The 15,465-nt window shown below is 35.4% G+C and overlaps 1 protein-coding gene across 10 annotated transcripts in view; it reads left to right on the forward strand.

Moving 5' to 3' along the window:
• The window catches only part of LRP1B (LDL receptor related protein 1B), a 546,211-nt gene extending 531,463 nt beyond the window's left edge, over nt 1-14,748 (forward strand). For 7 of the 10 annotated variants that reach the window (XM_083841828.1, XM_083841835.1, XM_083841836.1 and 4 more), the window contains 5 exons: nt 1,061-1,137; nt 3,216-3,306; nt 4,686-4,830; nt 5,864-5,962; nt 8,444-14,748. In XM_083841828.1, the coding sequence (XP_083697954.1) occupies nt 1,061-1,137; nt 3,216-3,306; nt 4,686-4,830; nt 5,864-5,962; nt 8,444-8,584 (553 nt within the window). In that variant the 3' untranslated portion in view covers nt 8,585-14,748. Of the gene's footprint in view, nt 1-1,060; nt 1,138-3,215; nt 3,307-4,685; nt 4,831-5,863; nt 5,963-7,966; nt 8,017-8,443 lie in introns of all 10 variants that reach the window. The other 3 variants (XM_083841832.1, XM_083841834.1, XM_083841833.1) reach the window with 3 other exon arrangements.
• The last annotated feature ends 717 nt before the right edge of the window (nt 14,749-15,465 follow it).

The raw sequence follows: 15,465 nt of genomic DNA on the forward strand, positions 1-15,465 counted from the left end.
TTTTTTCCCTTTCTGATGGATGTGCTGAGGCTGCATGCATGAACTCCTTGTATTTGCTTGTATGCATGGAGAGCAACTTCTCAGTTGAAGAAATATTTGCATATTGATATTCACACAAGGAAATTACAGCTGAATAACTTTGTGCTCATCCAGGTAGCTAGCTCACAAAATATTTATTCTTAACATTATCAGTATTCAAGGACCTCTGAAGCCAATGGAGATCCTCCTATCCCTTCAGTTTTGTAGCTTTTTATGCTTTAACTCTCTTACATGCATATGTATATATTGCTATAAATATGTATGTACTTATATAGCTAAAATTTAATAAAAGATAAAGCATTTTATTATAGAATTTTCAGGAAAACATTTAAATGTGAATAGAAAGAAAAGGAAAACTTCAGTAGCTTTGTGAATATTACTCAAAGATTGATCTTAATTGTGCAAGTAAATTATTACAGCCAGGTCTGTAAGAACAATTTTGTGGTAAACTTTGCGTTATTCAGCGTAAAGGGGAGCAGCAGCACCCTGGGAAGAGGCAATTAGTATAGATAGTGTGAGTTACTGGATGTGTGTGGTGCTTTATGTCCAGTCAAGTATTCTTTTTGCAATGTGGAAGTGGCTGATAGAGCTTCTAGATCAAAGCTGACCCTAAGAAAACATAGTACAAATAAACCTTGCTAGACTAAGTTATCTATGCATGGATACAGCTCACGTGCTCCTTCATGATTGCATAGTAGGCGGTAATTGGTATAAGGTACATTAATATATGATTGGTTATTTTATTATCCAATAATTTTAGAAAAGGACTCTGGAATCAAGATTGCAGTGATAATAACAGCAACTGAAGATACAAAGCTGTAGTTTTGAACTAAGAACTTAGAATGTTTTAAGTGCTATGGCAGAGTACTGTTGACTCCTTTCATGAAGCTTATTGTTTTCTTTGTAGAATCACAGTTGTCATTTGTGTAGCTCTTGAGAAGATGCTGGTGGTCTCTTTAATAGGTTACTGTGTTAACAGCTGACATCTATTAATTTTACCATCTTAATTGGATCCTTTTAGATGTTCAGCCAACTGGTCAGGCACACAGTGTGAGAGGCCAGCTCCCAAAAGCAGCAAGTCTGACAACATTAGTACAAGTAAGTACTTCAAATAACTGCTATCGCTCATCAAATGTTAACCTGCTGATACTTTAGAATATGAGTTTGTGATATGATATGTGCTGGTTACCTGTTTTAAATTGAAAAAAAAAAAAAAGGTTTTCCTTTTTTTTTTAACATTTTGATTGACACTGTTTCATGAGAAGGTTTGGATATGTGCCATATGCCATACACTCACTGTTTCAAGGCTAGCCTGCACTTTTCTTAAAATGTATCAAGTGACAAGTGCTTGGTGATACCACTGCTGTGCAGAGAACTAGTACAAGACCTCTGACCATTTAAGTCCCACTGAAAGCATCAAAAATAGAGTTGTAAGTAGTTCATAACTTTGGCATTGGCTGTCTGCAGAGGTTTGAATTTTACCTGCTGTGAAAATCATCCTGAAAATAAGAATAGCTCCTGTCGTATTTTTTTTAAACATATCTGTAAGCATAAAAGGATGGCATTGCTATGGCATTGGCAGTTTAAACTGGACAAGGTCCCCTGCAGTGCAGAGTATGCTGATGGTACCTTGCTATATGTCTCAGTCACATTTAACCCAAGAGGAGCAGGAGAATGAATAGCCCACTATTCGGGTCAGCTTGATGCTTAGATGAAATCTTCCTAGCAATCCAGACAAGTGAAATAAAACTTACAAGTTGGAAACAGGCAAAAAAGCAGGCAAAACCTAGCTAGATATTTCTTGTTGAAGGAATACATGCTATGATTCAGGAAACATCTGTTCATCTTTTGCCTTCTGCTAGACCCCAGGCTGCACCATGGTTCCCAGACAGCAGCTCAGGCTTAGTAGCCTGTTTTTCAGGGCTTTTTGTGTAAGTTCACATGCCAAGACAAAATGAACTTTTTTTTTTTCCCCCTAAAGGAGAACTTCATCCAGGTATTTACACAAATGCTATCTTAAAATAGCAATTGTTTAGTGTTCTTTACATGTTGAATCTTTATAAGCTGAAGTGAATTCAGAATCGTTAATGTTTTTTTCGATAGTACTTTATTTTAGGCCTCTGAGAATCTGACTTGGCTTCCAGTAAGCCTTCAGGTAGAATTCAAGGACATTTTTTGCATTTCTTTATTAATACTGTTTCATGTAGAGCAGACTGCCAACATCTTATTTTGTCATGAATCAACCCATCTAGTCAATGAAACAGCAAGCAGTATTTTCATTTTCCACCAATTAAGTATTGTGATATTAGAGGAAATGCATTTCATTCCACATTGGCTTCATGCTGGAGTCCTGTGGTCTGTAAGGACCACTTTGAGAGCTGTTATAACATAAAAGTACTTGTATGTATTTTTTTTATTGACGAATTACAAGAGCTGAGAAATTCTTAGAAGGGTACCGCTGCTGACCTTACTTTTTCAGGTTTCATTTTAGTTATCTGCTAAAATAATGTTCAGCTGATTTTCTTCTTCCCTGCTCCCTCCTCTGCTTTAACATTGCTGTCTGATCTGTGCACTGTTTTTCTGCTACATTAAGCATTATTGTAGTTGCCTTGATTGCTTATATCAACATAACAAAATTACTGGCTCCTGAGTAGAATGCAGTAAAAGGAAGGGATATGCCAACCACACAGAAATTAATATTGCTTACTACACTTTGTCTCCCACAAATAAAAGTAATAAATATATATTAATGCTAACAACAGAATTCTTCAATCAGAACCATGCACTGAATCTTTTAAATTATTAGTTTTGTGACTTAAATACTTAAATATACTGCTGAAGATGATGGAGGCAGTTGATATCAGTGACCATGCTACTTAAGCCCAAAGTGTGTGGCAATTCCATGCACCTTCGTATGTTATCACTGCAAACAAGGGCAGGGTTTAGGAGAGGTGTGTGTGTGGTGAGAATTAACTCAGGTATGATTAATTGACAAAAATTCTGGTAGTGTTTACACCAGTATCTGTGATATTTTTTCAACATTCAAATCAATGAAGCTTATCACATGAAATTTGTTGGTAAGGAAAATTATTCTTTTTAAAATTAATTTAACTATTTTACAGCTGTGATTAGACTTAGTTGTGAATGATCAATGAGATTTCCTTTTCCTGTTTTAGGAAGCATTGCAATCATTGTTCCTCTTGTTTTACTGGTGACTTTGATCACTACTCTGGTAATTGGATTATTTCTTTGCAAAAGAAAACGAAGGTAAGTATTTTTATAGTAATGTATGCAATAAAAAGTAAATCTTTGAAATATGTGCACCTTTTTGATATCAAAAATCTTCAATGTTGAGAATATTAAAAAAAAAAAACTGTTTCTGGATACAATTAGTTAGTTACATTTTGGTTCTTGCTGGAACAATTGATATTTACTGTGTTTGTATTCCACCTGCAGTAAATAAGATGATATAGTTCTTTCTTGTCGAGTTTGCTCAATCCTGCCAAGGCTGAAAAAGTGTTAATAATTTTATCCAGAGACTTAGTGAACTTAGTAAGCAGAATTAATGTATTTCTTTGGAACCATGTAATTAAGAAATATTGCTCATGTCTATGAATACCTGCAGGTAGAGCCTGTGCAGAATTTCCAGTTTCTAATTATAGTTCACTCTGATTTATTTACATTGATTAGTTCTTTTCGATTTTGTGTAAGTTGTAGTGAAGATGTAAACAATGTTCAGAGTACCTACTGTAGAGTCCTGAGCCTCGTCATCAGTACTGTATTTATCTTGTACAGAAAGTCAAGTTCCAGCACTGAACAGTGAATCTTTTGTTCTCTTGACTTTTAGCTGCCCTACAGCTCATAATTACATTAGGGAGTGTAGTAGATATTTTGACTTCTTCAAAAGCTGTACAGAGTTGTTGGGGAATTTCTACTGTATAAAGACACTTGGAAGAGCTGTTGACTTTCTTGTGTTTAGCAAAATGGTGGTAGTGGAGAGGGAGATTTAACAAGGAAATATTCCAAATAATATTGATGTGGCCTACTAAAGAAGGCTCAGAAGACTTAGATGGCAAAGCACCTACTTCAGTCCAGTAGCTGGTCTGCTGGTTGTTCCTGAGCATCTTCCTTTCTCCTGAGGCTTGTTAACCTACCTCCAAAACTGAGATAATGTCTCCTTTTAAGTCCTTTAGAAATGTGTGAAGAAGTGTGAAGGAAAAAAAAAATATATATATATATATATTTCTTCTTTTTGAAAAGCCAACAAAATACATTTCTGGCTGTACCATTAGTAATGCTGACCCTGCCAGGCTCCGTGGATGTCAGATGCTGCTGTTCCTAAACAACAGATTCAGTAATAGCCAAATTGTTAAAACTAGTTGCTGGTCTGTAAATTGTTTAAGTGGAAGAAGTCATTCTCAACAGTTAAATAATCACTCTTCAGAAGAGAAATAGAGTTGACTTCAATAAAGAACGTTTGTTTTTTTCTTATAATTATATTTTGAAATGTAATGTTTTTATGTAAAATTTAATGTTTTTAAATCTCTTCCGAGAAGATTGTAAATGTTAAAATAGGTCTAGCTGTTCAACACTTGTATGCTACTAGCTTAAGTCACTAGCTTATTTCTTGTGTTTATGCATTACAGGACAAAAACTATCAGAAGACAGCCTATTATAAACGGAGGAATCAATGTTGAAATTGGCAATCCATCATATAACATGTATGAGGTGGGCCATGATCACAGTGAAGGTGGTCTTTTAGCCTCAGATTTTACTGTAAATGCAGAAAAGGTAATTCTTTTTTTCAAGTGGCCAAAACACTACTCATTTTATGTCTTTAAAAGATTTTGCCTTTGTCATTAATAGAAACAAAATGATGCTGTTTAGATTTAACTACATAGTGGACATAAAGACAAGTTAGGTTTCATTAGAAGAAACTTCCTGTGTATATTAACAATTGTTTTTGCAGTCTGATGCTTGATGATGGATATTCTTTCCTAGTGCCTGTATTTTACCAAAACAGAGTTGGAACTAAACTGTGAAGTGAGTTTTGTCACAGACATTCTGCCTTGAGTTGCCTAATCATCTTCTTAGTCTATTCACAAATACTGAATGGAAATACATTATCATAGAGTCTACCTTTTGAAGTGTGAAAGAATGTATTCGTACATAGAAGATTTAACTTACTTCATATATGAAAACTCCCAAAGGCATAAAGAATTCAGAGTCCTGGCTGGATAGATAGATTAAATGTTTACACGAAACTAGTAAGTATTATCATTTTCTTGTAAAGGATGCTGTCATTCTGCAGCAGCACTCTTCAGTGACTGAACACCCTGAGTGATGTGACATGGGATGAACAGGGTAATGCTGCGATATCTTTCCTAGAGCTCTGTAATCAGACATACACCAAAGGGCAGCCATCATTCTGTGGCATTTCTGACAAAGCAATAACCGGATTACTGTTAGCTCTAGGAATGTCATCGCTGAATCACATAGTCAGTGTGCAGAGTACAAGAGGTAAGCTGAAAATGGAGTTACTCCCTGGAGGGTGAGTAACTGAACCAGTGCTCATTTTGAAGTCGGGCTCTAATACTTAATGAAAAAATGGTTTTAAAATGCCGAATGTTTTTCTCAGACTGAATGCAGGAATTTTTCAAGCTGAAGAATACATGCAATGAGCTTTTTTTAATTATTATTATTATTGCTGTTGAACACTCTAAAATAAACAGTGCACTGATTGAAAACATTATTTAACAGTGATTATAAGTACACATGGAAAATACTCTGTTAGCACAGAAACTGAATTTTTCTGTTTATACAGGCCAGATACATAGGGGGAGGGCCCACTGCATTCAAGCTTCCCCACACAACTCCATCAATCTACCTAAACTCTGACTTGAAAGGACCACTATCAACAGGGGTGAGAAATGATGATTCAAATTCATTTCATTCCACCACAGCCCCTCACTAAAGAAAGTTTGTCTGTCATTTTAGAATATAGGTATCTTGTGTGTGGTTTCATTTTGTTTTTCTTTTTTTTAATGTCAGGAAGAATGACAGGGATTAATACATTTTCATTTTGAGATAAGGGGTTCCTCTCTGCATACAAAGATCTAAAACTGCAAATGTATCTTTACAAAGGGATGCAAAGCCAGTGAGAAAAGTGATGCTTTTTCATAGCATGTAAGGTTAGCATAGCATTCGGAGCCATATATCTTGATGTATTTTCAATTCGTATGTACAGACATTTAGTGAAGTTTATCAAGCTGAAATAAGTTCCCACGTAAATGAAAAAAAAAGTCATTTTAAAGGAATTTGATACACACTAAAATGAACAATTTCCTTTAATATTTGCAATGCATTTTTTGATTGCTCAGCTTTCAATCAATTTTTGAATAACATCTTAAGGTAGTTACTTTTAAAGTATCAGACTGACTACACTTCAGCGTGATGTTTGCAAACATTGAAGTTTAAAATATTAAAAAGGGATATCAATATGACATTCATTTTCATATGCCTCAGTATATATTCATCTTTTGTGCCATTTGCATTCTTGCATGATTGTAATATGTCCTTTATTGTTTGAAAATGTAACAATTTGTAGAGGGTATGATGTTTCTGATGGACTACAGAACCATTGACGAGGAGACCTAGAATATATGTCCATATGCAGCAGTAACTCTGTTACTCAAGACACTCCATTTACTTATTGTGCCTCACTGTACTACATTAGGACCTACTCAAAGAGATATCAGGAGACAGAGCCTACTGTCTGTGAGGCACTATATAAATGCCAAGAGTCTTTGTACTGTTGTAGTTATCACCCTTAACAGTGATGGTCAAAGAAATAAAAAGTCCTGTCAGTTGGAATAAACCTAACTTGCTGATGATAATCATTATGACAAATGTAAAGATCTCCAATTCAATTGGAATAGACAGGCTTAAATGAGATTTTGCTCTCATAAATTACAGCAGCAGTTATTACATATTTAATTTCCAAAAACATACAAGAGTAGCTTCTATTTTTTTTTTTTTTTAATAAATGTGACTCACCTTTTTCTTCCTCCATTCTAAGAAAGTATGGCAGTAACTTTGTCATCTGTAATAGATAGAATAGGCAGCTTTTAACTAACCCAAAGGAGTAGCTGCTTTAGTTAGCCATCCTTAAGAATATCTGAACCCTGGGTTCAGAAAGAGTTTTGATAAACAGGAAAAAGGAAAGTTAAGATTCTGGACTCCTTTTATTCCTTGTTACCCAAGTGTTTTTTTCAGCATATTTTCAAATAAAGAAAATCTACCCACCTTTGAGGGGGTAGGGGCTGTAATAAAAAATTTAATCACTTCTTACATACACCAAACAAATTCATTTACCTGTTTTGTCTTCCTGTTCTTCTACTTTTTGTAAACATTTATATTTGTGTAAGCAAATTTGTACTGTTTCATTGGTTATGAGAAAGGAATGTTTTGACCATAAAGTACCCTTTCCAGTTGTTATAGGTAAAGTCTGAATATCTAGTTGGATAGTAAAGGTCTTCTAGAAGACAATAAAGGCACAAAGTATGAAGAAATTATTTGAGACATTTATATTATAAACCTTGGGGAGTGCTTTTGCCTTAGCATTAGTGATAGGAGAGTAAGTTTTCATCCATGTTCATCCTTTTACACTGTCATATGTAGGAGATTTCTCATATACTCGAGTGCTTTGCAGACTTAAAAATGGACTTGTCCTATAATGAAGTATTACTCAGTTCAATAGATTTTTTCGTTACAGTCCAAGCTACCTAACTTGTTGAGAAAATATTTCTCAATCTGTAAATACTATGATATGTTAATAGTTATGCTGGTTTATTTTTAAACAAAGTTTAATTTTCATTACAAAAGTATTGAATTTTTGGTCAAATCATGTTGTATATTTGGGCCACAGAATTCGAAAACATGGTCAGCTATTGATGGGATGCTGATGTCTTAGAACAGGTAATATATGGAAACTGTTGGTTGCAGTTTTCTACTGTTAAACGCGTCACATGGTCTCACAGTGCACTTTCTCTATAAACTTCTTCATACCTATTCTGAAATCTTATGGTTTTAATAAGGTGGACAAGTGAACTTCAGAGACATTTTTCAAGGTTTTTGTTTTTGTCATTGCTTTTATGGTTTTAATATCATACTATGCTGCATGTCATGTCACTGATTATTTTAATAGCATGTCTCATATCATGAATTTAATTTGAACTAAATAATTAACCCATTATCAGGTTTGCAGAAGTCCAGGTATCTATTAAATATGTCCAATTATATTTTATGTGTACTTGTTCTAGCTTTAACAACCCCATTTCCATATCCATAAATGTTTATTTTGGTTTAATCTGACTGATCTAAGGTATGCTTAATTTCTCTGCAGCCAACAAATTACTCCAATCCAGTATATGCAAAGTTATACATGGATGGACAAAATTGTCGAAACTCCTTAGCAAGCGTTGATGAAAGAAGAGAACTCCTTCCAAAGAAAATAGATATTGGGATAAGGGAGACTGTGGCATAATCTGCTGTTACCTTTTATACTCTGTATAAATGTATAAAATATAAGGATTACTTTTCTATGTACCAACAGTATTATAATTGTTTTGGCATCAGCATTACCTCTGTTTTTTGTTTTGTTGATGTTTTCTGAGTTTTTCTTTTGCTGATGACTTTTGACTGACCATTTGTAAGGTATTTTTATGAAAAAGAAACTGCACTACGGTACAACTTATAACAATGCTGCTGAAATAACACACCTTTAAATTTGTTAAAATGGCAAACAACATTATCGTTTGTAGCGTGAAAATGAGCAATCTATTTTCTATGAACTTTTTTGGTTCTACTTAATCAATGAAGATGGTATCTGCACTTTTTCATTATGTAGTCTGGAAGCTGTAGTACAGTGTGTAATTTTGTTTATTTTAAATGGTGAAAGAATGATTGAATGGTCTACTCTCTTCTTTGTGCCCATTAGAATTTCTCTTCAGATCCTGATAAAGCTAGATAACTTTTCACAAACAAACATAACTTGCTTTTAAATTAGCTTTAGGTTGCCAAGAAGTAAACAAGATTATAGAAATGAAACATCTAATGATCTGCATGAACACAATGATTATGTTTCAGAAATTCAGTGACTGTACATGCTATACTAAACATATATACCATGTAAACAAGCTTTGTATTTATTAAAACCTTATAGAACATAGTAACAATATATCTTGGAAGCTGAAACCTTACTTGCTGTGGGACAAAGCATATGAACTCCAAGAGTCCTTTAGGACAGTAGCCACCCTAGAGCACAAGAGGGCATTGCCTACACATGCATTATATGTTTATTCACTTAATCATATGAATTACTTATGGATTAATAATTCCTCAACATGTACCAAGCAGTAGGGAAACGCATACACACAAAACACCTTAAGCACACGCACACAATCACAGCATTCAGTTTTGGCAATCACAAAAAAAAATCATACTTGTTTAGAGATATTAAGGAATCCGAAACACAGCAGATGCTTTAAATAAAAATAAATTGGGATATTGATGAGATAAAACATAACCAAATTGCATATTAGTTAAACCTCACCTAAGCCCGAGTTTCAGTAGTCTGGGTAAAATACCAAAATCTAGTTATCAGAAGTGAAAAGCCTCAGTATCAGTTTCCAGCACTTGCTCTGACCTGGTTTGTTTTCTGTTGTTGCTAAGAAGGAAAATCTGACTCAACTTTTTTAATTTTGATGGAAATAAAGGATACAATGTCTTTCAGGTTTGAACTGAATCAAAGTATTTTATACATAACTTTAAAGGCACAAAAGACTGATTCACACATATATACTGTGGAGGACTCTTCCTTCCTCTGCTAGACATGACTGACTTTTAGCTATCATAATATATTAACCTAACAGATTAAATATGTTTGTGGTTGCTCTTTACTCCCTTTGTACAAGCATTACAAAAATAACTGCTGTTTTATAAGAGATTTTTGTTGTACTATTGTGCATGCATACTACCTATTTCTAAACTTTGCCATATTGGGGCCTTTATAAAACTCCTGATTTATGTAATACTAGTGCAATTTTGCTTGAACGATGTTATGCATATCATAAACTTTTTCAGGTTCTTGTTTAAGTACATTTTTTTAGATTGAACAGTATTTTTCATTTTGGTTATAATAGTCATTTTGCCTATGTTTCTACAATGAAGTGTTAAATACTTTATACAAAAAAAATTGTTGACTGACTTATTTAAATGAAAATCTACATACTTGATTCAGTGTGTTGACTAATTTTTAAATTTAAGATTAAAATGAAAACTAAAGAAAAGCAAATTGAAGGGAAAGAACATTACTTTGTACGAATGGCTAAATTCCTTTTTTAATGACAATTTTTGCTTTTTATACAACTTCTATTTGGATGTTCTTTGCAGCTCTGCACGTTTGGATAAATTAAGTGTATAGCTGTATATTATGTCAATAGAATTTTAGAACAAAAATCCCAAATTAAATAGTTTCATACCACACAGCTATGATTCCACAGGTTCTGCCTTTATTCTGTTGAAATCATCAGATATGGATTTGGCCCTTCAATTTTTATAAAACTATAGTTTTTATGAGGTCTGAGCATGTGCTCTTCTCAGAAATGTCTGTTTTCTGGTGGAGAAATCCTCATATCTTCAATTCTCTGGCAGAACTGATTTTAACTAGTGGATATGCAGGTAACATGAGTTTGAAATCATAAATTCTTATACAGACCAGATGAAATTTTTTTATTGTGATGTGTCATGTTTCCTTTCAGTGAGACATTTTCATTTACTTTACACTAGCTTACGTGTAAATTACTATTAAAAATTAAATTTATTTATTTTCATAGAAATACACAGTTGATGTCAGTGGAGTTATTAGATGTTGGATATTAGATCAGAATCTGATCTTTAGCTTTTAGGCAGAATTTTGATGGAGTTCTTTTGCTCTACCACTGCCATGCCTTAAAGATCTTTAAATTAAACCTCGTAATAATTCTTGTATTGGATTTTTTTGATTTGTTTTTAACTTTGCCAAGGTTCTCCATAGGAGCTGTTTCTCACAATCCTTTAAGAGCCCAGTTCTGGGGCCTCAGTCCCCAGTTCTGTATCTGCAGACAGGATGCAAGGAGCTGAAGGGTGGAAGATTGAGAACCTGATTAGTATCCTGTATATGCATCCTCATAAATTCAGTAAAATATTTTTGCGCAGGAAATTATATAAATAGTTGCAAGGAACAACAAAATTATGAACTTCCTACATTTCCACAAACTTCTTGCTGTTCTTAATGCCATAGATTCTTGTGTGTTTTAAGTTGACATAAACTTAGAAGAAAACAAAAATTGGATAAATGTGCTTGTATCACTGATTAAAACATCCGTCTCTTCAGGGTATAGTTGCAAGGCTGTTTGTGGTTGCTTTCCTGAAAGTACTAATGACATTTCATGTGAAATGCTAGTACTATAACTATTTCATTGAATTCATCAGGGTAAAATTATTTTTCCACAATACTAATAATTTTTGTTAGCAGTGTGAAGCAGTTTGTGGGTTCCATGAATATCAGCTATTAAAATTATTCAGGGAAATGGAACTTCTGATAAATCTAACCCTGAAATACACTGTTCATTTACCTCTTAGGTTTAGGCTATGTCTAAGGCATGGTTTCAAGTTCCTGGGTGACCATGATACAGCTCTGTCACTTTTTACGTTCACTGCACACATTTTCCTTCAACAGAAAAAAATACACATAAGCTTGAAGGGTGACGTGATGTGCTTCAATACAAGCTATATTGCAAACTGCTTTGCTGAATGGAGAAGCTTTAAACAGAACACATGAAAAAAAAGCATTTGTGCCAAACTTTATGGAATTCTCTAATGATTTCTTATTATTATTATTTAAAGACATTCTGTATGTTCACACACAATAACAGTGTCATGGAGTCTCTGCCTTGTGATAGAGGCTGTCATTCTTCTATGCAAGAGTTTGCGTAAACATTGAAGTACGACAAGACAAGTTCAAAGCTACACATCGGGATTGATGCTGCTGGTGCTACTTTGATTAGTCATTCTGCACAATTAAGATAACATGAAAACAGTTTGGGGACTAGGAATGCATTTGAGAATATTTATTTTGATTGTCATTTTTGAATGTTTTTCGTTCGCTAATCATGGGTCTGTTATTTACAGAAAGAAAGAAAAGCTCTGTAGTGGAAGGCCTTTAAAATTTCTTCCCAAGTTGATCAGCTATCAGCAAGATCACAGAGAAGGTCCTGATATAACAATAATTAATTTATTCTTATCAAGCTGGTAGTGACTATAACTAGTGTAGTCACATACGTAATAAAATTTTATTTCAATACATTTCCAAAAATCTGTTTCACATAAAAGAGTTCCTTCTCCTTCTCCTTTTTGGAGGATGAGAAGGTGATAAAAGAAGGAAATGACATTGATAATAAAAGGTTGTCTGGGTAATCAGCTTTAAAAACTAAGACATTTTTCATGTGGAACAAGCAAACCAACAGTGAAACTTGTCTGTCTAGCCCTGGGCATCACTACAAAGAAATTGAGGCACTTGGAATTTTTCAAGTCTTAGAGAGATGGATTGGTGAGCAGAGGTATGGCTGACAGAGGGGATGATAATTTATCATCTTGGTTCTCTAATTTATCACGCCTACCATCTCCACATGTGTGAAATACAGATCTGATGAAAATAAGGGTTTCTAGTTTAGTGCCCATATTGTAAGATGACAAAAAGGAGAAAAGAAGCATAAAGCATCTTTTGGTTCCTTATGCCAGCTGCACATCACTTAGTACATGTTGTGACTCCCATGACCTCTGACAGCGGCCTTCAAAGTAATACATGAATAGAGGAAACTGCTGGTCTCTTGGTCTCTGGAGGATGCTGAACAAGTTTTACCTGGGGGGGAAAAAAAAAAAAAAAGATACAACTATATCCACTAAACCAATATTAGACTTTTTTTTTTTATCAAGATATTTCAAGATATTTAAACAAACACAATATGTATAGTATCTGAACTGATGTGTATTTAATCAGAGTAAACTCATTTTAACAGGTAAGTTGAAAGGAAAGTTTGTAACTGCCACAGGAACTCATGGGATATATTAATTTAGGGTTACTGTTAAGCTCTTTATGTTACTACATGTCAAGTGAATGTTCAGTCTGGAGGGAAAAAAAAATACAATCTGGTCACTGAATGTTTCTGAATCTTAAATAAACAAATCTGAACATAACACAAGTTTTCAACTCGGAAGCTTTTAGAAAAGAGCTGTGCAGTGGAATGGTTTCTCACTTGTTTCGTGTTGGTGAGGCACAAGCAGCAATCTCGTGTCACGTAAGTAGGTGTTTGGGGATTAGTGTAAGATAATAATATACATGTTAGATTTAAGGCAGTACTAGCCAAAGAGACAATCTGCTCAACAGACCATTGTTCAGCCACTGGAATAACTCAAGTTGGGAAGGGCCTCAGGAATGGGTTTCTGCCTGTGTCGACAGGCCCAGCTGTGCTGGTGGGCAACCTGGTGCCAGAAGCTGAGCTTTGTCCTAGCCCAGCACCTACATCAGGTCTTGCTCCGTCCAAATAGCAAGAGACAATGTTAAGATTCAAAGTTTTAACTTACTTGACAACTGGAAGATTTGGGCATAGCTCACATGGCTAATACAGTACCTCAAGCTAGGGATGGTGAAGTTCTGGTTCCTTGGGAAGGCATGGGTGAAGAGCACAGTGTTGCTGGGTGCCAGTGATAGGAAAGGTATAGCAGAGAGTATGTCACATGCAGCTTTCTGTCTTCTGTCCCAGACCTCACGCTCCACTGGTGGACATCATGCACAGCCTTTCTTTCATGGTGTTCAGAGAATAAACACATATGCATACCTCTGAAGGGGAGGTTAAGGGGTGCTCTGTCAGCTCAGACACCGTTTGCTTGGATAAGTGGCTGTATCTGGCTTGTGTGTCAGACTCGAGCAAAATGTTTCTCCTGAGATGTTTACACGGAGCTGTGAATATTGTGGGAAAAAAATAATAATAATTAAAAAAAAAAAATACTATGAAAGCAGCAAAGCTTAGATGTGTCCTTATGGCTACTCTGTCTGCAGTATTTGTGTATAGACATGCTTGCTGTGTGAGTGTACATATAGACAAAGCACCTTAAAGAAGTGCAGTCCCAGGTAAGTGACCTTTCTTTCCAGAGAGGAATTAAGTTGTTGTTCAATTGCAGTGTGTCCCCTCCCTTTGTTTTGCTGGAGCAAGTCTCTGCAATGGTTCGCTGCCTGTGTTTCTGAGGACTTCTTGATAAACTGGCAACGATGATTTTCCCTGAGATACCACAGTGATCAGTGTTGAAAGGTGTCTGACAGCATGCTGATAGCTCAGTTAAGGTATCATCGAAGTTTGGCAAATGGCATTACATAGGTGGCCCTTTTTAGCCTGTGAGCCTGGGATACCTGCTTCCTGGTGGCTCTCATGAGTCCTGAATTTCAAACAGTAGTTCCTCGTGTTGGCAAGAATGAACTGGAGCAAATAGACCTGTATTGTTGTGGAATTAATACTGCCACTGTGAGCTTAACATAGCAAGAAACTTAAGATTTTTATCTTAGTTTTATTGATTCTGAGTCCAAGCTATTAAAAGGTTTGGTGTTAGTTGCATGGCTAATGTCCTTGTCCACAATGTACCTGCAGGACAGTTAGCAAAACCTCATCTCTTGCGGGTGCAAGCTCACATAGCCTGTGGGAATTTGCTAAATATTCTGGAAGCCTTTAGAAAGGCTGGAGAGGGGTGCTCAATATGAAAATGGGCATTGCCCAACAGAAATTCTTCATGTTTGGTGAAATATGATATGAAAATGAGTATTTTGTAAATCTGGAGCTTCGAAGTTACAGAAGTGTTAAGTATAGCAGCTCTACACCTTTTTAAATTGATCCACAACCAATTTTCATAAGGAAAAGAAAGCAATGAAAATAACGTTAATGTTCCCACATGGTAGAAGGGGGTCTGCCACCTTTTATAACAAAGTCTCAGAAGAGGTGTCCTTAAGGAAGAACAGGCAGGCGAGGTGATGTGAGATGTGAGGTGAGGTGACGTGAGGTGAGGTGAGGTGAGGTGTGAGGTGAGGCGAGGCGAGGTGAGGCAAGGCGAGGCGAGGTGAGGTGGGGTGGGAAGACTCTTGTGTACATTTGATTATAGTTGCCCTTTTCCAGGCATGTCTGTGGATCCTAACATCTCTCCTTCCACCCCACCCAAAAAAGCAATGTCTGCATATCCTGCCCTAAGGATGCAAGCTCCTAGACACTCTACTTTAAAAACCTGATGGTAGTTGCTGGTTTTGCTAGGAGGAGGAATGTAGCTGCAATTAATTTTAAGTTG

Source organism: Anser anser, assembly GCF_964211835.1.
Source record: "Anser anser genome assembly, chromosome: 6".
Classification (NCBI taxonomy): Eukaryota; Metazoa; Chordata; class Aves; order Anseriformes; family Anatidae; genus Anser; species Anser anser.